The sequence below is a fragment of the Pleurodeles waltl genome, chromosome 4_2 (genome assembly GCF_031143425.1).
Source record: "Pleurodeles waltl isolate 20211129_DDA chromosome 4_2, aPleWal1.hap1.20221129, whole genome shotgun sequence".
Taxonomy (NCBI): domain Eukaryota; kingdom Metazoa; phylum Chordata; class Amphibia; order Caudata; family Salamandridae; genus Pleurodeles; species Pleurodeles waltl.
In genome coordinates, this window is record NC_090443.1 from 1,062,190,527 (window position 1) to 1,062,216,461 (window position 25,935).

The window sequence follows — 25,935 nt, forward strand, 5'->3', positions numbered from 1 at the left end:
GTCGGTAAGGGCGAGGCTGACCCGCATGGGGGAGGAGGAGCTTGGGGGCTTTGTGTGGCTGGTGTGCCACTTCCTACCCTTGATGCTGGAGATGGGTGGGTGGGTGATACAGGGGTATCACACAGAGGCGAGGCGGCTGCGGTGGGCCATGGTGCTCTACCACCTCAAAAGAGTATATCACACGAGCAGGAATGAGCACCAGCTGAAGCATCGCTGGTCTGACCTGGTGGCCAGAAAGCAGGATCTGCTGGACCACCTGGATGTGGTGATCAGTGGCCCTGTTGGTGAGTATCACATTGACAAATGTGTACAGTAGAATGCTCCTGAGTGACAGTAGCACATGTCTTGACGTGATGCATGCAATGTTTGTGGACAGGTTGAATGCAAGCAGAACAAATTGTTAGTGTCCCAGTACTGAGATGGAGGCTACATGTCTATACATGTTCACAATGCAGGCCTGAGGTTTGTTGAGTTATGTACGACTATCACTTAGGGCCACATGTACAAAACTATTTTTTGTTGTCACAAACAGCCTAGTTTTCTGAATTTGTGCGGTTACGTCAAGAAAAAATGTTTATTTCAGTGCACATAACCAATTTTGCCATTCTGCAATCACATTGCCGAATCACAAAACAGGGTTTGCTAGTGGCATTTAGGAAGGGTCGTTCCCTTCCTATTTACGAGTCGCAGTCCGATGTATGATTGTTTGGTGCCGTCACAAAACAATTGGAGTTACCACCAGTTTCAAGCTGGTGCTAACCCATTCGCAAAAGAGACGGGGTCCCCATAGGACCCCTTCCCCTTTATGAATGCATGCAAAAACATTGTTTCAGAGCAGGCAGTGGTCCCACGGACCACTGTCTGCTTTAAAAAAATAAAAATAAAAGTTACAATATTTGTCTTTGACATGCTTCCTGTTTACTCTTAGTGAAATAAGGCTGCATTTAAAAAAAGAAAAGACAGCTTTATTTGAAAGCAGTCACAGGCTGAATGAGTGCCACCATTCCCAAGGGGTTTGCAAAATGAGACCTACCTCATGAACGTTCATGAGGTAGGTCATTTGCTACCCCATTTGTGAATTGCAAACAGTGTCATTGACAGTGTTGTACATCCGATTATCCTACTCGCAAATTGCGAGTTACTAAGTCTCGCAATGTGCGACTCACAAAACCTGATCTTCGTACATGTGGCCCTTAGTCACACATTTCAGGTGCTATGGCAACACCTGTGCCCATGCATTCTGTCAATGATGATCAGGTAAGACACTGTCATCATACCACATTTCACTGTATCAGGACAGCAAAGTGGGCAATCCATGTTTAGTGCTACATTGTCATCATTACACACACATGATCCCTGCCATTATGTTGGCAAAGGGGGCATACACAGCTTAGGGGACACTGCCAATGGGGCATTTGTTACCTACATACAACTGTGCCAAATCTGTCATGGACCATTGAACGCATGATAATTGCAGACTGCAAATTGAGCCACATGTCTATCACACAGTAACTCATTGTCCCTTGATGCACAAGCCACAATACCTGAGTCACTTGTATTGCAGTGCACCAGGGAAGTGCCATTGACATTTTCACCCAAAAACAAATCATGCCATGGAGTACCATCTGAAATGGATTAGCCACATATGGTTGTAGAAGGGTTTAGCACCACATGATTGTTAGGCCCAGTGCATGTGTGCAGATGTGTGTTTATCACTCAATGGAGTGTCAGTGTCAATGTGAGTCATATCTTGGAAATCTTGTGCTGCGTAATAGGCAGCAGCGTGTGAACAAGGTGATTAGTAGCCACATGTACGCCCACATGTGACTTGAAAGTGCACCAGTGTCAGTATATTGGCACTGGGTCATACCCTCATTCTCACAACACAGTGATGCATCAGTTTTCCACACAAAATTGTGCATCCCTGTATTATAATGTACATGTAAGACTGTATGGTAACTGTCCCCAGCATCTACCTGTAGGAGGCTGTCCTGGCTTATAGTGGGTACCAAGTGGTACTTACACCTTGTGCCAGGTCCAGTTATCCCTTATTAGTAGAATAGAGGTGTTTCTAGCAGTTTAGGCTGATAGAGTTAGCTATAGAAGAGCATCTTAGGCTGAACTAGGAGACATGCAAAGCTCCTACTTTACCACTTATATCATATAGCACTATATCACAAGAAAACACAATACTCAGAGTTACTAAAGATAAAGGTACTTTATTTTAGTGACAATATGCCAAAAGTATCTCAGAGGATACCCTCACTTAGGAGGTAAGTAATATACACAAGTTATATGTACACAAACCAAAAATCAGGTAAGTAACAGTTAGAAAAGTAGTGCTAGCAATGTAATCAATCAATCAATCAATCAGTCGCATTTATAAAGCGCGCTACTCACCCGTAAGGGTCTCAAGGCGCTGTGGGGGGGGGGGGGGTTCAATGCTCGAAGAGCCAGGTCTTGAGCTGCCGTCTGAAGTGAAGGTGGTCTTGTATGGCGCGAAGGTGGCTGGGAAGGGAGTTCCAGGTCTTCGCTGCTAGGTAAGAGAAGGACCTGCCTCCGGCAGTGGCTTTGCGAATGCGTGGTACGGCTGCCAGGGCTTGTCCGGTCGAGCGTAGGGTGCGAGGAGGAGTGTAGAAGGAGATGCGGTGGTTGATGAGTTCTGGTCCGCGGTTGTGCAGGGCTTTGTGTGCGTGGGTGAGGAGTCTGAAGGTTATCCTCTTGTTGACTGGGAGCCAGTGGAGTTTCCTCAGGTGTCCGGAGATGTGGTTGTGGCGGGGTATGTTCAGGATAAGTCGTGCAGCAGCGTTCTGGATTCGTTGTAGTTTCCTCTGTAGCTTGATGGTGATGCCGGCGTACAGAGCGTTCCCATAGTCCAAGCGACTGGTGACGAGGGCGTGGGTGACGGTCTTCCTGGTGTCGGTGGGGATCCAGCGGAAGATCTTGCGGAGCATGCGGAGGGTGTTGAAGCATGCTGAGGTCACCGAGTTGACCTGTCTGGTCATGGAGAGGGAAGAGTCCAGGATGAAACCGAGGTTGCGTGCGTGGTCGGTGGGTTGGGGAGTGCTGCCTAGGGCAGGAGGCCACCAGGAGTCGTCCCAGGCGGTAGGTGTAGGGCCGAGGATGAGGACCTCCGTTTTCTCTGTATTCAGTTTAAGCCGGCTGTCTGTCATTCAGTTCGCTACTTCCTTCATGCCTTCGTGTAGTCTGGTTCTTGCTGAGGTGGGGTCGTTGGTGAGGGATAGGATGAGCTGGGTGTCGTCTGCGTAGGATATGAAGTTGAGTCCGTGTTTGCGTGCGATGTTCGCCAGGGGGGTCATGTAGATGTTGAAGAGGGTGGGGCTGAGGGAGGATCCCTGGGGGACGCCGCAGATGATCTCCGTAGCCGTGGATCTGAAGGGGGGGAGGCGGACTCTCTGAGTTCTTCCGGAGAGGAAGGAGGTGATCCATTCCAGGGCCTTGCCTCTGATGCCGGCGTTGCTTAGGCGACGTATCAGGGTGCGGTGGCAGACCGTGTCGAATGCTGCAGAGAGGTCCAGGAGTATGAGGGCCACGGTTTCTCCTTTGTCGGTCAGGGATCTGATGTCGTCCGTGGCTGCGATGAGGGCGGTCTCGGTGCTGTGGTTAGCTCTGAAGCCGAACTGTGAGGGGTCGAGTGAGTCGTTGGTTTCCAGGGCGGTGGTGAGTTGAGCGTTGACGATTTTCTCGATCACTTTGGCGGGGAACGGTAGGAGCGAGATGGGCCGGAAGTTTTTGAGTTCGGTGGGGTCTGCTGTTGGTTTCTTTAGGAGGGCGTTCAGTTCAGCGTGCTTCCAGTTCTCCGGGAAGGTGGCGGTGGAAAAAGATGTGTTGATGACGTCTCGGAGGTGGGGTGCGATGATGTTGTCGGCTTTGTTGAAGATGTGGTGCGGACAGGGGTCGGATGGTGATCCTGAGTGGATGGAGTTCATGACGCGGGTGGTTTCCTCAGTGGAGGTTGAGTTCCAGGTGTGGATGGTGGTGTTGTCGGTGGCGGGTTCCGGTGGAGGGTTCGAGTTGGTTGTGGTGAAGCTGTTGTAGATGTCGGTGATCTTGTGGTGGAAGAAAGCTGCGAGGGAGTCGCAGAGGTCCTGTGAGGGAGGGATGGAGTTGTTTTCGGCGTCGGGGTTGGAGAGCTCTTTGACGATGCCAAATAGTTCCTTGCTGTTGTGGGCGTTGCTGTCTAGTCTGTTCTGGAAGGCTGATTTTCGTGCTGCGCGGAGGAGTTGGTGGTGTTTGCGGGTGGCGTTTTTGAGAGCAGACATGTTTTCGTCGGTCTGGTTGAGGCGCCAAGTCTTCTCGAGGGTGCGGCATTCTTTTTTGGAGTCCTTGAGGTCGGGGGTAAACCAGGAATTTTTCTTGTGGCTGTTTCTGTTTGCTTGGGTCTTCAGGGGGGCCAGGAGGTTGGCGCAGTCTGAGATCCAGCTCGTGAGGTTGTTGGCGGCTTCGTTGGGGTCTGTAGTGCTGGTGGGTGGGTTCTGAGAGAGGGTCGATATGAGTTGTTCCGAGGAGATTCGGTTCCACTGTCTTCTTGGTGGTTGTTGGGCGTGGTGGTGTACGTTGGTTTTCTTGAAGCTGAAGTGGACACAGCTGTGGTCTGTCCAGGAGAGTACAGTGGTGTGGCTGAAAGAGATGTGTTTGCTGGAGGAGAAGATGGGGTCCAGCGTGTGTCCGGCGTAGTGGGTGGGGGTGTTGACTAGTTGTTTCAGTCCCAGGTTGGCGAGGTTGTCCAATAAGGCGGTGGTGTTGTTGTCGGTGCGATTCTCCAGGTGGAAGTTGAGGTCCCCTAGGAGGATGTAGTTGGTGGACGGGAGTGCGTGTGGGCTGATGAAGTCTGCGATGTCTTCGCTGAACTTTGTGCGTGGTCCTGGTGGTCTGTATATCAGGGTGCCTCTGAGGGTGGTCTTGGGGTCGCTGTTGATTGAGAAGTGGAGGTGCTCGGCGTCGGGCAGTGAGTTGTCGGTGTAGGTTGAGATGCGGATGGAGCTCTTGTGGGCGATGGCGATGCCTCCTCCGGTGCGGTTGGTGCGGTCTTTCCTGATGATTTTGTAGCCGTCGAGGATGGCTATGGCGATGTCGGGTGCCGAGGAGGGGTTCATCCAGGTCTCGGTGAGGAAGGCGATGTCCGGGTTTGTAGAGTCGATGAGGTTCCACAGTTCGATGGCGTGCCTGTGGACTGATCTGGTGTTGACCAGGATGCAGTTGAGGTTGTTTCTGGGCGAGTCGTTCCTGTTGGGTGTGGTGTGAGTTCGTAGGCAGGTGAAATGGCAGTTGCGGCAGGTGAAGGGTCCGTGGGTCCGCTTCGGGGTGGCGCGGCAGCAGGCCGGCGTGCGGCCGGGGTTGAGAGCAGTGAGGAAGGCGGAGTTGTGGGTCAGGCGGGGGAGGTGGGGGTCGCGGGGCCAGGGGTTGTGGCGCTAGGCGCGGTCCAGGCGCGGACGGGCGCAGACGGGCTTGCCTTAGGCGCGCCAGCGGCGCGCCCGCTGCGCGCGTCCGCTGCGCGGCCTCGCAGCGGCCGCCATTTAAGGGTAGCCGGGGAGGAGGGGTCAGCTGGGAGGCGGGCGGGCGGGGGAATCTGGAGGCGGGAAAAAGAAAAAGCAGCGAAAAAGGCGGCAAAAAGAACGGCGGCAAAAAACGGCGAGAGGCCAGGTAAAACTCTAAAGGGAGGGGCTGAAAATGAGGGAGAACGGCAGGAGGGGGCACACGGCACTCAGGGGGACACGCACGGGATACACGGGAAGAAAGGAGGATTCCGGTCAGTCAGTCAGCACAAGCACTCGGGGTACACGGGTAAAGAGGGGGCACACTCGCACACACTCACAGGATGAGAACGGTGAGGAGGGCAGTCAGGGACTGGTGGCGCTGCGTGAGCAGGGGAGCGACCTACCCGAGGGTCAGTGGTCGCTACCTCTGCCTCGCAGCGGCCGCCATTTAAGGGTAGCCGGGGAGGAGGGGTCAGCTGGGAGGCGGGAGGCGGGCGGGCGGGGGAATCTGGAGGCGGGAAAAAGAAAAAGCAGCGAAAGAGGCGGCAAAAAGAACGGCGGCAAAAAACGGCGAGAGGCCAGGTAAAACTCTAAAGGGAGGGGCTGAAAATGAGGGAGAACGGCAGGAGGGGGCACACGGCACTCAGGGGGACACGCACGGGATACACGGGAAGAAAGGAGGATTCCGGTCAGTCAGTCAGCACAAGCACTCGGGGTACACGGGTAAAGAGGGGGCACACTCGCACACACTCACAGGATGAGAACGGTGAGGAGGGCAGTCAGGGACTGGTGGCGCTGCGTGAGCAGGGGAGCGACCTACCCGAGGGTCAGTGGTCGCTACCTCTGCCTCGCAGCGGCCGCCATTTAAGGGTAGCCGGGGAGGAGGGGTCAGCTGGGAGGCGGGAGGCGGGCGGGCGGGGGAATCTGGAGGCGGGAAAAAGAAAAAGCAGCGAAAAAGGCGGCAAAAAGAACGGCGGCAAAAAACGGCGAGAGGCCAGGTAAAACTCTAAAGGGAGGGGCTGAAAATGAGGGAGAACGGCAGGAGGGGGCACACGGCACTCAGGGGGACACGCACGGGATACACGGGAAGAAAGGAGGATTCCGGTCAGTCAGTCAGCACAAGCACTCGGGGTACACGGGTAAAGAGGGGGCACACTCGCACACACTCACAGGATGAGAACGGTGAGGAGGGCAGTCAGGGACTGGTGGCGCTGCGTGAGCAGGGGAGCGACCTACCCGAGGGTCAGTGGTCGCTACCTCTGCCTCGCAGCGGCCGCCATTTAAGGGTAGCCGGGGAGGAGGGGTCAGCTGGGAGGCGGGAGGCGGGCGGGCGGGGGAATCTGGAGGCGGGAAAAAGAAAAAGCAGCGAAAAAGGCGGCAAAAAGAACGGCGGCAAAAAACGGCGAGAGGCCAGGTAAAACTCTAAAGGGAGGGGCTGAAAATGAGGGAGAACGGCAGGAGGGGGCACACGGCACTCAGGGGGACACGCACGGGATACACGGGAAGAAAGGAGGATTCCGGTCAGTCAGTCAGCACAAGCACTCGGGGTACACGGGTAAAGAGGGGGCACACTCGCACACACTCACAGGATGAGAACGCACAGGATGTAGAATCACAATAGGATGCAATAGGTAGAAATAGGCCTAGGGGCAACACAAACCATATACTCCAAAAGTGGAATGCGAATCACGAATGGAACCCAGGCCTAGTGTAGGTTGTAGAGGGTCACTGGGACTGTGAGAAAACAGTAAGGGTGTCCAAGATACCCCACCCCAAGACCCTGAAAAGTAGGAGTGAAGTTACCTTACTACCCCAGAAAGACAGTAAAGTCGAGATAGGGGATTCTGCAAGGCAAAGCACTGAAGACAGATTCATGGACCTGAGGACCTGTAAAGGAAGGGGACCAAGTCCAAGAGTCACTCAAGTGTCCAGGGGGGCAGGAGCCCACTAAACCCCGGCTGAAGGTGCAAAAGGGCTGCCTCCAGGTGGAAGAAGCCGAAGATTCTGCAACAACGGAAGGTGCCAGGAACTTCTCCTTTGGTCAGAAGATTTCTCACGGCGTGCTGGAGGATGCAGAGTTGTTTCCACATAGAAATACCAGAAACAAGCCTTGCTAGCTGCAAGAGTCGCAGTTGAGGATTTTGGGTGCTGCTGGGGCCCAGGAAGGACCAGGATGTTACTCCTTGGAGGAGGAGACAGAGGGGGTGCTCAGCAAATCAGACAGCCCATGTAGAAGCAGGCAGCACCCGCAGCAGTACCAAAACAGGCACTTAGAAAATGAGGACAGCGGTCAACTCAGAGTCACAAAGGAGGGTCCCACGGTGTCGGAGTCCAACTCAGCGAGCCTGGCAATGCAGGACCGAATGCTGGGGACCCAGGCTAGGCTGTGCACAAAGGAAATCTTGGAAAAGTGCACAAAAGTCCGAGCAGCTGCAGATCATGCAGTACACAGGATTACTGTCTGGCGTGGGGAGGCAAGGACTTACCTCCACCAAATTTAGACAGAAGGGCCACTGGACTGTGGGAGACACTTGAACCCAGCTCCTGTGTTCCAGGGACCACGCTCGTCAGGATGATAGGGGACCCAGAGGACCGGTGATGCAGAAGTTTGGTGCCTGCGTTAGCAGGGGGAAGATTCCATTGACTCACTGGAGATTTCTTCTTGGCTTCCAGTGCAGGGTGAAGGCAGACAGCCCTAAGAGCATGCACCACCAGGAAGCCGACAGGATGAGGCGCTACAAGGTTGCTGGTAGTCTTCTTGCTTCTTTGTTGCGGTTTTGCAGGCGTCCTGGAGAAGTCACCGGTCGATCCTTGGCAGAAGTCGAACAGGGAAGTGCAGAGGAACTCTGGTGAGCTCTTGCATCCATTATCTGAGGAACAGCCCAGAGGAGAAACCCTAAATAGCCCAAAAAGGAGGTTTGGCTACTGAGAAAGGAGGCTTGGCTACCTAGAGAGGTAAGCACCTATCAAGAGGGGTCTCTGACGTCACCTGCTGGCACTGGCCACTCAGAGCTGTCCATTTAGCCCCATCACCTCTGAATCCAAGATGGAAGAGGTCTGAGACACACTGGAGGAGCTCTGGGCACCTCCCCTGGGAGGTGCAGTTCAGGGGATTGGTCACTTCCCTTTCCTTTGTCCAGTTTCGCATCAGAGCAGGGCTGGGGGATCCCTGACCGGTGTAGACTGGCTTATGCAGAGATGGGCACCATCTGTGCCCATCAAAGCATTTCCAGATGCTGGGGGAGGCTACTCCTCCTCAGCCCTTCACACCTATTTCCAAAGGGAGAGGGTGCAACACCCTCTCTCAGAGGAAATCCTTTGTTCTGACTTCCTGGGACTGGGCTGCCCAGGCCCCAGGGGTGCAGAAACCTGTCTGAGGGGCTGTCAGCAGCTGCAGTGGAGACCTCGGAAAGGCAGTTTGGCAGTACCCGGGTTCTGTGCTAGAGACCCGGGGATGCATGGAATTGTCACCCCAATACCAGAATGGTATTGGGGTGACAATTCCATGATCCTAGACATGTTACATGGCCATGTTCGGAGTTACCATTGTGACGCTAAATATAGGTAGTGACCTATATGTAGTGCACGCGTGTAATGGTGTCCCGCACTCACAAAGTCCAGGGAATTTGCCCTGAACAATGTGGGGGCACCTTGGCTAGTGCCAGGGTGCCCACACACTAAGTAACTTGGCACCTGACCTTCACCAAGTGAGGGTTAGACATATAGGTGACTTATAGGTTACTTATGTGCAGTGAAAAATGGCTGTGAAATAACGTGGATGTTATTTCACTCAGGCTGCAGTGCCAGTCCTGTGTAAGAATTGTCTGAGCTCCCTATGGGTGGCAAAAGAAATACTGCAGCCCATAGGGATCTCCTGGAACCCCAATACCCTGGGTACCTCAGTACCATATACAAGGGAATTATAAGGGTGTTACCGTGTGCCAATGAGAATTGGTGAAATTAGTCACTAGCCTGCAGTGACAATTTTAAAGCTAAGAGAGAGCATAAACACTGAGGTTCTGGTTAGCAGAGCCTCAGTGATACAGTTAGGCACCACACAGGAAACACATATAGCCCACAAACGTATGAGCACTGGCCTGTGACACATATCAAACACACTGACAACATGGGGTTTTCACTATGAGCACTGGGCCCTGGCTAGCAGGATCCCAGTGAGACAGTAAAAACACCCTGACATACACTCACAAACAGGCCAAAAGTGAGGGTAACACGGCTAGAAAGAGGCTACCTTCCTACACCAGCCCCATAATTTGTACTCCATTTACGTGACACTTATGTGGTATGAAATAGGTGTGCATGCCGGTCAAGCCCAGGCGTGTGCTGGCATCAATGTGGGTGTTTTGGGAATTGTGTTGGCAGATCAGGTGTTAATGGTTGTCCACAACTGGACACATGAATGTAGATGTGAATGATCTATGGATACATTATTCCTAGGTGGCAGCCCTCCTCACATGTGTTCCACTTACTAAATCCATGTATAAGTGGACATGCCTTCATGGTTGTTCTCAACAGTTGTGATGATGTATTGCATGCCCATCACCCCTGAGGCACCCAGGTAGGGGAACAACATATATGTAGGTAGATGTGATGGTCACAGTGTAGATGACAGTCATCTCAATTAAGCATGCATGTGTCCCAAACAACCCTTCTGATTAGCAACTGCATACCATCCTGCCAATTACATCTACCAGTCACTGGTCTTGTGTGCTTTGAAGTTGACTCAGACGATAAAGATTAGTCGGCCTGGCCCAAGTTAAGTAGTTGCTGCCTTTGCATTGTGACACATTGCTGTAAATCAAGGCACAGATTACTTTATTTAGTCCAACTCTTGTTGTGCTTTACTGTGGTGTAAATGACATGATGTGTAGGCAGCATTGCCATTACATTCATCAGGACATTGTATTATCTGGACTGTGATTCGGACTGCATGTGCAAATCGAGGCTGAGTGTTAGATTATCATCTGTACATGCATCACACAATGATGACACTGATGGTTGCCTGTCTCATTTTTACAGCTGCCAACATGGATGTTGCAGAAACCAGGGCTTTCCAAAAGTGGGCAGTGCGATATCGCCACATCTTGGATGTTGACTCTAGGTGCCGCAAGATGGCACAACGCTATCAAAGAGAGCGAGCCACAGAGGAATGGCGGGCTTTCAGTCAAGGGGGACCCGCATTGGCCACAAAGAGTGTAGCCAGCACCACACCTACATAGGGGACCACAGCCGCCACCGTCACATCTGCCGCAACTGCTGCACCATCAACCTCAGCACCACAGCCCACCACGCCTGCTGCAATGGACATGTCGACAATAGCGGAGCTCCAGAGGGACATGAAAAAGGATAGCACACAGAAGGATGTTGACAGGAACACAAGGAGACTGAAGGCCATCAAAAAGACCCTGAGGAGGGCCAACCTGCTAACTCTTGCCTCCCCTCACCCCTAGTTCAGCCCCCGCCCTCCTCATTCCTCATCCTGTTTTGTAGTGGGTTTAATGGTTTAAATAGGTTTGGGGGGTGGTTTTTCATATTATTACATGTTAGTTTGTGGGTGGGTGGGTGGGGTTTAATGACAGTGCCTGATGGTTATTGAGTCTATGAACACGACCAGTTGACAGGAGTTGCACTTGGATAGGGATTGATGGGGATTGATCACGTAGTCATACTGAACCCTCATTTCGAATGTGTTTGTACCATGGGCACCTAACTGCCATTTCCTAACTGACCAGCGCACACAGCACAGGTAGTTGTGGCAAATGTTGTCAATGGGGAATGCCGCTTGAGCCAATGGCCTGAGACTGGGCATTGTCCTCAAGTTTACATTCTGACAATACCAGCTGTCCTGTGACACCAGACCAGTTTTACGTTCTACCCTACCCTCCTGGTCTGCTTCAGCATTTCCAACAGCCTTGACATGAAGGTATATCCCCATGCAAACGTCGTTGGTGTTGTGTTGAGCTGTGCCCCTGGATGCCCCTGCACAGCCCATGCACCTGGCATGGGCTGTGCAGGGAGTCCCATGCCGTGCCTCTTTGCCCTTTCCAATGCCTGATTTGCAGGGCTGACATGCATTGTGTAGTAGGTATGTGCCTCCCCCTTCTTGCACTCGACATTTAGGCATTTTGGTCCCCCATGCAACTTACCCTGCATATGTCTTGTTTCCTGGTGGTCTGCGCTGTCCTGTGATACCAGTGATGATTTCCTCCGGGCTGACAGCTGCAACCATCTCCTCCATCTCATCCAGGTCCTACTGTGGTGCTGGACTCCCACATCTGGTCTGCAGTGCTGCCTTCCTGTTCTGTGCCATTTTCTCCTTTGTCCTCCGCTTGCAGTCATGCCAGTGTTTCTTGCACTCAGTGACAGTTCTCCTGATCTCTGCCACACTGTTAATCTTGTCCACAATCTGTTGCCAAATTGCCTCTCTCCTTCCAATTGGCAATTTAGAGGTGATGAAGAGTTGATGCTGGAGCTCTGTCACCTCTCTCACCAGTATTTCATGCTCCTCTGTACTGAAGCGACACTTCTTCTTCTTCTTGTCTCTCCCCTGGGTCTTGTCTGTGTCCTCCTGGCTGGTTCCTGGTTGTCTGGGGTCTCCCTGGGGTCACTCATGGCTTTGTAGAGTCACCTTGTGTCCTCTTTGCACTGTTTGCTCCATTTGCGTTGCTTTTTGACGCTATTGGGGGCAAAAATGGTGCATTTCTGTTTTGCGACGTGTTTACATGTCGTAAACCAGATTAGAGTCATTTTTCCTGCGTCAATGTAATTTTGCCTTACGACAAGATGCAATGGTTAGCGCCTGGAAAAATGACTCTAACCTCTTCTTAGCACCATTCAGCATCAAAATATAAATATGACGCATGGGTGGCGTTAAGAAATGGAGCTAAACTTTTTGACGCAAAACTGCGTCAGCGCAGTTTTGTGTCAAAAAGTATACATTCGGCCCTTAGTGTTACAAAAATAAAGGTACTTTATTTTGGTGACACAAATACCAAAAATGCCATAGAGGCTACACAAATTATATACACCAGTATGCAGAAATAGGCATAAAAACTGTTGGAAAACAGTGCAATTAGTGAAAAACACTAATTCAGTTAGAAATGGGCCTAGGGGTAGCACAAAACATATACTAAGAAAGTGGAATGTGAAAGTCAGTCTCCCACCTAGGCAAGTGTAGTGTGTAGAGGGGAGCTGGGAGTACTTGGAAAGCCCAAAGGTAAGTACCAGAACCCACCCCAGTGACCAGGAAAGCAGGAGTAAATCACAGTAAGTTTCCTAGAACACACAGAAAGACAAACAGAAGAATATTGCAAAACCCAGAAGAGACTTCAAGACACCAACAGTGGATTCCTGGATAAGAGGACCTGTGGAAAAAGGGGACCAAGTCCAAGAAGCACAAGAGAGTCCAGGAAGGGCAGAACCCCAACCCATCAGGAGGAAGGTGCAAGAAGTGAATCACCAGTGAGGATGAAGTCACGGCACCCAAAAAGACAGAGTCAGGTTCCTTGAGGATGCAGGTGTTGTCCCAAGCCGGATGGGGGTTTGCAGTTAGGTTTGCGTCCAGAGCTCGTGGTTAACAGAAAATGGAGCTGCTGGGGACCAGGAAGGACCAGGTCAACTCTAGCCAGGAGGGGGAGTCAGCGGGGCCCTCAGTACTACAGAGAGCCCACAGGAGACCAGGCAGCGCACACAGGAGTCCCACAGGATAGGGATGAAGAAGTTGCAAAAGAGGCCCATGCAGCGCTATGACAAAGGCTTCCATGCCGCCGCGGAACCACTCAGAAAAGCTGTGCATCGCAGGATGGAGAGCTGGGGGCTGGAGCTTCAAGTTGCTTAAAGAACTTGGAGGTAGGATACCAACAAGCCTTGGCAGCTGCAAATGACCCAGTTCACGGGGGTACTGTCTTGCGTGGGGAAGCAAGATCTTACCTCCACCAAAGTTGGACAGCTGGAAGAGAGGACCGTCGGGATCACTTCAGTCCACTACCCGTGATGCAGGATCCAAGCAGCTCAGCAGGAGAGGAGGACCACGCAGCTATTTGTCGTCGCAGTTGGTGCCTGCAGAAGGAGGGAAGTGACTCCTTCAGCCCAAGGGAGATTTCTTCTTCCTTCTGATGCAGGCTGAAGACTGGCTGACCTCAGAGGATGCACGCCCGGGAAACTGTTGCAGTTGCTGGCAGGAGCCAGAGATACAATATTGCAGGAGGCGTCTTGCTTCTTTGTTACAGCTTTGTAGAGTCCTGAAGAGTCAAGATGCAGTTTCTTCGGTGAGAAGTCAAAGTGGAGAGTGCAGAGGATTCATGCTGGAGTCTTGAAATCCGAATATGAGGAACCACTCAAAGGAGAGACCCTAAATCACCCTGAAAGGGGGATTGGGCACAGACCCAGGTAAGCACCTATCAGGGAAGGGCTCTGACATCACCTGCTGGCACTGGCCACTCAGATGCTCTCAGAGTTCCCTGCCAACTTGGAATCCAAGATGGAAAAACCCAGGGACCCTCTAGAGGAGCTTGAGCACCACCCCTGGGGTGGTGATGGACAGGAGAGTGGTCACTGCCCTTCCCTTTGTCCAGTTTCATGCCAGAGCAGGGACTGGGGTCCCTGAACCAGTGTAGACTGGTTTATGAAAGGAAGGAACCAAATGTGCCCTTCAAGGCATTGCTAGTGGCTTGGGGAGGCTACCCCTCCCCAGCCTGTAACACCTATTTCCAAAGGGAGAGGGTGTAACACCCCTCCTCTCCCATCGGGAATCCTTTATTCTGCCTTCCTGAGCTTGAGCTTCTCAATCAACAGGAGGGCAGAAACCCGGCTGGGAGGTGGCAGCAGCTTGGGCTGTCTGAAAACCCCCAGAAAGCTGAAATGGCAATCCTGGGGCTATCTAAGTAGCCCCCAGAGTGCATGGAATCATACAACCAATGCGTGCAACAGCCTTGGGGTATGATTCAACATGTTTGATACCAAACATTCCTATGTTCGGAGTTACCACTATGTAGCTGGACATAGGTAGTGACCTATGTCCAGTATACACATACAATGGCTCCCCACACTCAGGAAGTCCGGGAAAATGGGCCTGGAGTTAGTGGGGGCACCTCTGCTAGTGCAAGGATGCCCTCACACACAGGTACTTTGAACCCTGCCCTCTGGGCTAGAGGTCCTACCATATGGGTGACTCATAAGGGACCTGGTGTAGTGAAAAATGGCAGTGAAAGGGTGCTTGCACCTTTTCACGCAGACTGCAATGTCAGCCCTGCAGAAGCCTTTGAATGGGCTCCCTAGGGGTGGCAAAATATATGCTGCAGCCCATAGGGATCCCCTGTATCCCCAACGCCCTGGGTACCTGGGTACCATATACTCTGGACTGATAAGGGAGCACCAGTATGCATGAAATACAGACTTGTGGGAGAGAGACAATTATCAATGGCGTCCTGGTTCGCAGGATCCCAGTGAACTCAGTCAAGCACACTGACATTAGGCAGAAAAAGGGGGTAACCATGCCAAGAAAGAGGGTAATTTCCTACAAACACATTAAAACTGTCTCCTTAGACTGACTTTCTTGGGCACTAGACTATTTGGCGAGGAGTTGGAGGCGGTGGTCCTGAAGTCCTTTAAATGCCAGAACCATTCTCACCATTAACAAAACCTTTGAAGAGGGTTAAAAAGCGGTTGGATTGCTACAAGAGGAGAAAGTCTGACTTTTATCAGAATAAGAGGCTGAATTTGAAGATAATGGGATGTAGATTTTGGCAGACCGGATATACGTCACCGTTGTGACTGAGTAATCCATCGTCTGAGTTCTAAATCAGGCCCTAAATCTCACTTTCAGGCCAAAAGGGCTCAGTTCGGTTCCTCTTCTCGACAATCACCAGGAAGAGGCAACAAAAAAACAAGGCCTATGGCAATGCCAGGAACACTACTGCCCCAATTGGAGGATGCTTCCAACTTTTCTTTCAGGCTTGGAGAGAATTTATCTGGGACTGATGGGTGCTACAGGTCATTTTACAAGGCTATCTGATACAGATCCTTCTGGAAGTCCCCTAGCCACATTTTATTCGGGCACCCTGTCAGGAGACAGACAAAGAGAGCAGCACTTCTAGTATATCCCTTTTGAAGAAGGAAGTGATCTACCCTTTTCCTTCACAGGAGTGGGAGCAGAATTGTAACTGAAGAGTATTCCTTGTCCAGAAGGCTTTGGGTATTTCAGGATAATCATAGATTTAAGGTTCCTGAATTGCTCTAGTTCCACAACCTATTTCAAAATGAACACTCCAATGTGTCATTCCTCTGATTTCCAGGGGGAATATTCCGGATACGTATCTTCACATCCCGACTGCCTTTCCTCGCCAGAGACTCCTCTGGTTTGTGGTGGATTCTCTCCACTGGGACTTCCAGATGGTGCCATTCATATTGCAGAACTTTTTCCCCAGGTTTCTACGAAGACCCTGGCTCCTGTTGTGGGCTTTTTAAATGTACAAGGAGTAACAGTCCATCCATATTCAGACGATCTACTTATCCAGACTCACTCCTACAGCCAGTCAGTTAAAGACACAGTTCTTGCTATTCATTCGCTACAGAAATTTGGAGTCCTGATCAATCGGTGAAAATCAAACCCAGAAACATTATAGTGGTTAGAGTACATTGGAGCCATTTTTTATACAGTTCAGGGCCTTGTGCGGCTTCAAGAACCCAGCAAGGACAAGCTTGGAAACATAAGAGCATATTTATGACTGGGTTGCACCATGCGTCCACCACGCAACGTGGTACATGCAAGGGGCAAACCACTAAGTAATTTTTTTGAAGTCATGTTCAGTCACTATACATGGGTTCAACATTATGGAGTGAGGCAAAGCAGCACAAATCGCTGCAATGGCTTACTCTTTGCAGGGGAGGCATCCCAGGGGCATTGTCGTGGGTTTTCCTACACAGCATCCATAGACTTTGATACACTTTTAGATTTACCAGAACTTGCATACCTGGGAATGCGCTAAAATAACTTGCATCCTGAGGAGAGGTATAACGAGGAGAAATATTTTATTTCTCCCCATTTTCCATCTTTTCATGTGTGCTGTGTTCTGCAGCAGACTTAGAAAAAGCCTCTCTGGGTTGCATCTGTACTGGAAGATGCCCCTTCCTTTTGAAAAACAATCCTACATGCAACTGAGGCAGCCTTGCACCATGGTGCAGAGGTGCATGCGTTGGTGTTAGGCTGCCAAAACGGCAGCAACGCAAGGAAAGGACTGGAATGCGTTATGTTGGATAACTAGGGCACCTTCCTGCCGTCTCCCTCTTACACAGGGCAGTGTAGCAAAGTGACTTGCTGCACTGCTGTGTGCCAAAAGCCCATGGATATGTGCCCTAGTGAAGAGGCTGATGTTGAAACAAGAGGCCTCAGCAACAGAATGGCTTAGAGTCCAGGAGGATATAGGAGTGCTTCACTTCTCTGTATACTTTCTATTCACACTACTCAGAAGGAATGTTCTCCTCTTTTCAGCCGGTGACTTTGAGTGTCATTCCTTGGGCACAATTCCTTCTGAGCCAAGTGGTACCCCGTATCCTGAGTTATTGTCTACCTTGTCATCATGGATACAAGGACATAATCCCAGTCACTCTGTCAGTATGGAAGAGTCTTGTGTGGTGCTTGATTCCTTGCTCCTTGGACAGAGGGTTATATTTCTTTTACCGCAATCCAATAATTATGGCTACAGATTCCAGCAGGTGGGAATGGGGGGCAGGGGATGGTCTAACACAATTAGTCAGCCCAAGGTGTTTGGTGTAGCCTGGAACAGGGAAGGTCCTCCAATCAGAGGGATCTAATGGCAGTATGGAAAGTGAACTGCTGCTTTACTCATTTGCTGAGCGGAAGGACCCTGGTGATCTATAAGGCAATATGGTCACCATGGCGTACTTGAATCACCAGATTTTTGCTTCAGCAGGGGACAGTCTGCTAGGTCTAAAGTCTGTTTATATCAAGGAGTCTTTGAATAATCATGCAGATCATCTCAGCAGGACTGTTCTGAACTGCTAAGTCTTTGTTCTCAGTCCCATCAATTTTAAGGAGATCTGCAGCAATTGCATCAACAGGCTGTGGGAATAGATGCACCAATCAGTTCTTGACCAGTGGGTCTCATATATGCTACCGCCCTCCCATTCCTCTGATTCCAAGGGCATTGACAGGATGACAGAGGGAGTCAGCGGGGAGCTTTATCCTTCTATTCTGGCCTTCATTCCCCCTAGAAGTGGGACAAGAATGGGTCCTGCCAGTATCACCTCCTCTGTTGTTCCCTCCTCTTCCAATCCACACTTTTCTCCATGTAGGACTGTTGGCATGGAGCAGTTCTTGAGTAAGGGAACTTCCCTCTACGTCTCAAGTTACTTACAGGCTTCCAGGAGAAACGCTACTAACTCTACTCGACTAACAAGTCATATGAAGACCACTTGGCTTCTTTTAATACATGGTAGTCAGACATCTTTAGACCAACTTGTTACAGCAACGCCTAATATCCTATAATCCTTGCAGGAGAACTTTAAGAAAGGATTTCCTACTGCCACCCTTTAGTTGTAATGGGCTGCAGTTAGGGTGTTTAGGACTTCTTGGGATAATGTCTCTCAGGTGGACTTCTGCATCTCTGCTCTATTCATTGGGTTCAAAGTTCTGAGACACAAAGTGCATAACCCTTTCCCGGCCTGGGATCTACCTTTAGTTTTGTCTTTTTTGCAGAAGGCTCTGTGAGCCTCTGGAAAGAGCAGCAGATGAATTTCTTACCCATAAGACCTTTTTCCTAGTAGCCATTACCACAACTAGTCGGTAACGGGAGTTGGGAGCTCTTGTTAGGTGTCAACCCAATCTCAGCTTCTGTGAGGATCGCTTTGTCCTCTCAATCAACTGAAAAGTCCACCCAAAGGTCAGTTCTCGATTCCATAGGAGACAGGAAGTGCTACAGAGGGGCAAGATATGATAGGGGGGTTCGGCTTGTTTGATTAGTGATACTACATACTGTATGAATTATATATCATGCCTACTTGTGAATATTTGAAAATGGTAGATGAAAGTTAATAAAAATGAAATTATGTGCATACATGGGACCTGTCTGGGTCATCTGCAAGGTGCATGTTCAAAGTACCAGTGGGCTTTGCTTACATGTTGTTCCTCCTGAGTTTAATAACAGGGTGTCATCTGGAAGGGATTCTGTCCAAAAACATTCTATGCAAAGTGATAAATTGCTATAGAGCTAGAATACAAATTTTGTTTAATCCATCTTTTAGATGTGGTAAAAGCTGTTAAAATCTGTTTAAGCAGATTAGCCAAGTACAGAACATCAGGGGCCTTTGTTGTCTACTTCGGGCCAGTCTAGACGGATGAAAAGCTTCCTCCACATTGTCAAGATGGATTAAGGTGGTTATTTCTTCTGCCTACCAGGATCATGGTGAAGAGATCAAGGCACATCCAAAGAACCCTCTACAAGGGGCGTGGCTCCTTCCAGGGCAGAATGGGGTGGGTCTCAGCTGGTGATATCTGCAGAGCTGCCATCTGGGATTCTACCTCTGCATTTATTGATCATTGTAGGTTGTGTGCTCCTCAGGGTTCCGATCTAACTTTGGTTTCGAGGTTATATTAAACCCCCCTTTTATCTGCTTCTGTGACTTACAACCTAGCCTAGACATTTCTGTTGAATGCAGAGTTCAGAGAAAATATGAGGTATATGAGAAGTATGGCAATAAAAGTCTTTCTATTTTTAATCAGATATTCTATTGTTTATTCTGTTCAGTTCATAAAGAGAACAGACTTGCACTGGGAATGATTGGAATAAATGATGTACACAACATGGGCTGCTAAAACAACAAACATCTGAACCCAGCGTATGAAATTGCAAGAAATGACAATTGGTTCCTTGTGCTATGTACAATAAAAATATATTTAGAAGGTTTTCATTATGAAATTATTCAAAGCCACAAATTGCATCAAAGTTTCCAAGTGTCAACAAATAAAAAATAATACCATTAGTAGACTTTGGCTATTGTCATATTTCAACAGAAGGGAGGTGTTTTGTGCTAAAGTGATCACACGGTGAGTGAACAGATAGTGCAATGCAATAGTGTGTATAGAAAGCTGTAAAAAATCACGCAGTTTCCAAAATGGAGATACTTCTGAACCATAAGGCGCCCGCTACCATCTGCTGGGTCATCTTGAATAGCTGCTCAAAGAGTCAGTGAACAGCGGGGTCGCGTTTGCGCGAGTCGGCATCAATGCCTTCTTCATTGACCAGTTTGACGTATCTCCACTGAACCATTGCTCCTGCTTCTACAAATTGTTTTTGCCCTGATGATGACCCTTCATTTTGCATGGGCTGAAACGTTGTCGATGACTAGAACAATAGGAATGTATTTGTGCCAAACTGTTGCAATACCTGTAGGTCTGGGACCACAGCATACAAACAAAGCATTATTGTTCCATTGTTTGGATGTACTATACACACTACTGCACTGCACTATTGGTTCACTCACCCTGTGATCACAGGTGCACTGAGGCACCGAGCACCTCTTCTCTGCTGAAATATAAGAACACGCAAAGTCTTATGATGGTAATCCATTTCAATTCTTGGCACTTTATGTAATTTGTGGATTTCAATAATTTTTGTGCAGAAAAGCTTCTATGTATTCTTCAGTTGTGTATGCCACATTTCTTGTGTAAAAAGCCTACAGCACACACCGGAAAGAAGCAACATTGACCTAGAGCAATCCCACTTGCACTACACCAACTGAGCACTACTTCCTGAGGTGAGTTTATGATGACTCTTTTAAGTGAGAGGACTCCCATTGGCCCTGATTTGATCTGTTCCTGTCACAGGCACTAGGCCCAGCCACATGAGTGGGGTTGTGTTTTTATCGGTGCAAGTGAGGGAAAACTGGGTGGCAGGAATTTTGTGGCTGAAGATTACCAGTAGTAATCCAAGCATTATATTGCAAGTCTGTATACTCTCACTGATGGTGTCACACACCACAAGCCTGTATACTCTCACTGATGGTGTCACAATACTCTCACTGATGGTGTCACGCACCACAAGCCTGTGTACTCTCACTGATGTGTCACACACCACAAGCCTGTGTACTCTCACTGATGGTGTCACACACCACTATCCTGTATACTCTCACTGATGGTGTCACACACCACAAGTCTGTGTACTCTCACTGATGGTGTCACACACCACAAGTCTGTATACTCTCACTGATGGTGTCACACACCACAAGTCTGTGTACTCTCACTGATGGTGTCACACACCACAAGCCTGTATACTCTCACTGATGGTGTCACAATACTCTCACTGATGGTGTCACACACCACAAGCCTGTGTACTCTCACTGATGTGTCACACACCACAAGCCTGTGTACTCTCACTGATGGTGTCACACACCACAAGCCTGTATACTATCACTGATGGTGTCACACACCACAAGTCTGTGTACTCTCACTGATGGTGTCACACACCACAAGCCTGTATACTCTCACTGATGGTGTCACAATACTCTCACTGATGGTGTCACACACCACAAGCCTGTGTACTCTCACTGATGTGTCACACACCACAAGCCTGTGTACTATCACTGATGGTGTCACACACCACAAGCCTGTATACTATCACTGATGGTGTCACACACCACAAGTCTGTGTACTCTCACTGATGGTGTCACACACCACAAGTCTGTATACTATCACTGATGGTGTCACGCACCACAAGTCTGTGTACTCTCACTGATGGTGTCACACACCACAAGTCTGTATACTCTCACTGATGGTGTCACGCACCACAAGTCTGTGTACTCTCACTGATGGTGTCACAATACTCTCACTGATGGTGTCACACACCACAAGCCTGTGTACTCTCACTGACGGTGTCACACACCACAAGCCTGTATACTCTCACTGATGGTGTCACAATACTCTCACTGATGGTGTCACACACCACAAGCCTGTGTACTCTCACTGATGGTGTCACACACCACAAGCCTGTATACTCTCACTGATGGTGTCACACACCACAAGTCTGTGTACTCTCACTGATGGTGTCACACACCACAAGTCTGTATACTATCACTGATGGTGTCACACACCACAAGTCTGTGTACTCTCACTGATGGTGTCACACACCACAAGTCTGTATACTCTCACTGATGGTGTCACGCACCACAAGTCTGTGTACTCTCACTGATGGTGTCACACACCACAAGCCTGTTATTCGGTTTATGATTTCTGCTGGTCTACAATTCACACATTTAAGCTTTATCCAATTTTTTTTAAATTATTTCAAAGATCCAGACAGTGTTTAGTTTCACAAAAAAAAATCCTAAAATATAAAGAGCATATAGATAAATAATGTTTGCATCACTCACACCACAGCGCTTATGTCAGAGTTTGAATAATGAAACCATCCTCTCCCCAGTCACTCCCAGGTCCAGCAAGTGGTCAATGCAAGAACTTCAGAAATTACATTAGAACCATCATTTGGGCAAAAAGGCCAAACACTACAATACCTTTTCTTTTGCATGAAACTAAAACCAAGCAAAGTCCCTCATAGTTCACAAATTTCTATAACAAAAGCTTCACCTGCCTGAGTTTGAGATGAACTGACTCTTCTGGCCTCCGCTTCCCACTGTTTGGAGGTTTCCACTACAGCTCTGGGATCTGATCCCAAACTCTGCTGTAAAATGATGCATGTGTAAATGATGTATGTTTATATGATGCAGGTATAATGATGAATGTGTAAACGATGCATATGCAACAATGCATGTGTAAATGATGCATGTGTAATGATGCATTTGTACATGACGCACATGTAAATGATGCATGTGTAACAATGCATGTGTAAATGATGCATGTGTAAACGATGCATATGTAACAATAAATGTGTAAATGATGTATATGTAATGATGCATGTGTAATGATGAATGTGTACATGACGCACGTGTAAATGATGCATGTGTAATGATGCACGTGTAAATGATGCACGTGTAGACGATGAATGTGTAGACTGTGCATGTGTAACAATGCATATGTAAATGATGCATGTGTAGATGATGCATGTCTAGACGATGCATGTCTGACAATGCATGTGTAAATGATGCAAGTGTAACCCCCCGGGATGTTGTGGCTCGCCTTCCTAGGCCCATCTCCCACCCCTTCCAACCACGCACGCAATCTCAGCATTATCCTTGACACCCAACTCACCATGAACCAACAGAACAACGCGGTCTTCTCCTCCTGCTTCCACATCCACCGCATGCGCTGCAACATCTTCCGGTGGATCCCCATCGCGACCAGGTAATCAGTCACCCAGGCCCTCATCTCCAGCCGCCTCACAAGGGCAATGCTCTCAATGCTGGAACCATGAAGTAGCTCCTTTACCACCTCCTCACCATCCAGAATACAGCAGAGAGACTCATCCTCGACCTCCCCAGAAGAACCGGCATCACCCCCCACCTCAGGACCATCTACTGGCTCCACTCATCCAGCAAAGGTGCCACTTCAACTCTTTACCCACGCTTACAAAGCCCTTCACGACGTCGGACCTGCCTATATCAACAAACTCATCTCATTCCATCGACCCACCAGAGAGCTCTGCTCTGCCAACGTCACCCTGACCTACATTCCCTGCATCCATCATGAACAACTTGGTGGCCGCACCTTCTCCGACCTCGCCACCAAGTCCTGGAATGACCATGCATATGTAGTAATGCATGTGTAAATGATGCATGTTCAGATGATGCATATGAAGACAATGCATGTGTAACAAAACATGTGTAAATGATGCATTTGTAAATGATGCATGTGTAGTCGATGTATGTGTAATGATGCATGTGTAAATAATGCATGTGTAAGTGATGCACGTGTAAGGATGCATGTGTACATTATGCATGTGTAGAAGATGCATGTGTAAATGATGTATGTGTAACAATGCATGTGTAGATGATGCATGTGTAGGCAATTTATGTGTAAAAATGCATATGTGTAACGTTGCATATGTAGACGATGCATGTGTAATGAAGCATGTGTAGTCAATACATGTGTAACAATGCATGTTTCAATAATGCATGGGTAAATGGTGCATGCGTAACAATACATGAGTAAATGATGCATGTGTAACAATGCATGTGTAGATGATGAATGTGTAACAGTGAATGTGTAATGATGCATGCGGAGATGATACATGTGTAGGCGATACATGTGTAGGGGATGCATGTGTAATGATGCATGTGTAGACAATGTATGTGTAGACAATGCATGTGCAACAATGCATGTGTAGATGATGCATGTGTAACAATGCATGTGTAGATGATGAATGAGTAAACAAATGTGTATAGATGATGCAGGTCTAAACAATGCATGTGTAGGCGATGCACATGTAAATGATGCATGTGTAACAGTGAATGTGTAATGATGCATGCGGAGATGATACATGTGTAGGGTATGCATGTGTAACGATGCATGTGTAGCCAATGTATGTGTAAACAATGCATGTGCAACAATGCATGTGTAGATGATGCATGTGTAAACAATGCATCTGTAATTATGCATGTCTAAATGATCTGTGTGTAACAGTGCATGTGTAGACGATGTATGTATAGCAATGCATGTGTAGATGATGCATGTCTAAATAATGCATGTGTAGACAGTGAATTCGTAAACAATTCATGTATAGATGATGCATGTGTAAACAATGCATGTGCAGGTGATGCACATGTAAATGATGCATGTGTAACAATGCATGTGTAGATGATGCACATGTAAACAATGCATGTGTAACAATGTATGTGTAGATAACGAATATAAACAATACATGTATAGATGATGCATGTTTGAGTGGTGCATGTGTAGGTGATGCACATGTAAATGATGCATGTGTAAACAATGCATGTGTAGCAATGCATGTGTAAGGGTGCATGCATAGATGATGCATGTGTAACTATGCATGTGTAACTGTGCATGGGTAGGCAATGCATGTGTAAATGATGCATGTGTAGAGTCAGGTGCAGCTTGCTGGGGCGCCGGCGGGCTACAGACGGGAACGACAGGGGGAGGCAGGTTTTATCTGGTTCACAGTGAAGAGAATATCCTGGCTGCTGGGGTCCATCGCTTCTATCTAGGAGGGCTGAGAGGTTGCTTATAATGCGTCTCATCACCAGGGTACAGATGACTGGGTCCACAGTGCCGAAAGGCGGGGGAGTCCCAGCCTAATGGGAGCACGCAGTGAGGGTACGTAATGGCTCCTCAGGAGCCTGTGGTTTGCAGGAGTAGGTACTTATATGAGCACAAAATGGAGGCTCTGGGTATAAGGCAAAACCTCTAAGCAATGTTGTTAGGTTGGGGTTCTCATAACCAATTGGGTAGCAGGAGTTAAACTATGCCCACCCTTCTCAAGGTAGTTGGGAGGCTGGCCCTTTTTGTAGCAAGCAGTTAAATTCAGGGCAACTGCAATTATGAAGAGGTCCAAATTGTTCTGAAGGGTTGAAAATATGTGGCAGGAAATGGCATATTATGCGGCATGATGTGTTGTGATGATATTACCTCATATGTACTCATTTTTTACACATGTTAACACTGTATAGGCAAATGTGAATAAACACAGGCCTCACGCAAGGATGCCCTGCGAAGCAGACACTTGGATAAGCACAGGCACTGAAAACAAACTTCCTAGCAGTCATGAGGGAAAGTTCCATTAAGGACATGGAGGTGAGGACATCGTTTTTAAACCCTCTCATCGCTTTGCATGAATACATTGGTGCCTATTAATGAACTTGTTATGGAATGAACATCTTCCTTTGCCTTAAGATGGCTGAGAAGCTGCAAGATGTGTGCACTGCTCTGAATTGGAAGTACCAGCCCCTAGTGTAGGAAAGTACCATCTTGCCTGGCATGTTACCCCCATTTTTCACTGTATATATGTTGTTTTAGTTGTATGTGTCACTGGGACCCTGGTAACCCAGGGCCCCAGTGCTCATAAGTGTGCCTGTATGTGTTACCTGTGTAGTGACTAACTGTCTCACTGAGGCTCTGCTAATCAGAACCTCAGTGGTTATGCTCTCTCATTGCTTTCCAAATTGTCACTGACAGGCTAGTGACCATTTTTACCAATTTACATTGGCTTACTGGAACACCCTTATAATCCCCTAGTATATGGTACTGAGGTACCCAGGGTATTGGGGTTCCAGGAGATCCCTATGGGCTGCAGCATTTCTTTTGCCACCCATAGGGAGCTCTGACAATTCTTACACAGGCCTGCCACTGCAGCCTGAGTGAAATAACGTCCACGTTATTTCACAGCCATTTTACACTGCACTTAAGTAACTTATAAGTCACCTATATGTCTAACCTTTACCTGGTAAAGGTTAGGTGCAAAGTTACTTAGTGTGAGGGCACCCTGGCACTAGC

The 25,935-nt window shown here is 48.8% G+C and overlaps 1 protein-coding gene across 1 annotated transcript in view; it reads right to left on the minus strand.

Annotated features, from left to right (window-relative positions):
• The window catches only part of LOC138294049 (cathepsin S-like), a 119,375-nt gene extending 96,557 nt beyond the window's left edge, over positions 1-22,818 (minus strand). Inside the window, exon 1 of the mRNA XM_069233297.1 lies at positions 22,735-22,818. Coding sequence (XP_069089398.1) covers positions 22,735-22,818 — 84 coding nt within the window. The remainder of the gene's footprint in view (positions 1-22,734) is intronic.
• Positions 22,819-25,935: the final 3,117 nt, after the last annotated feature.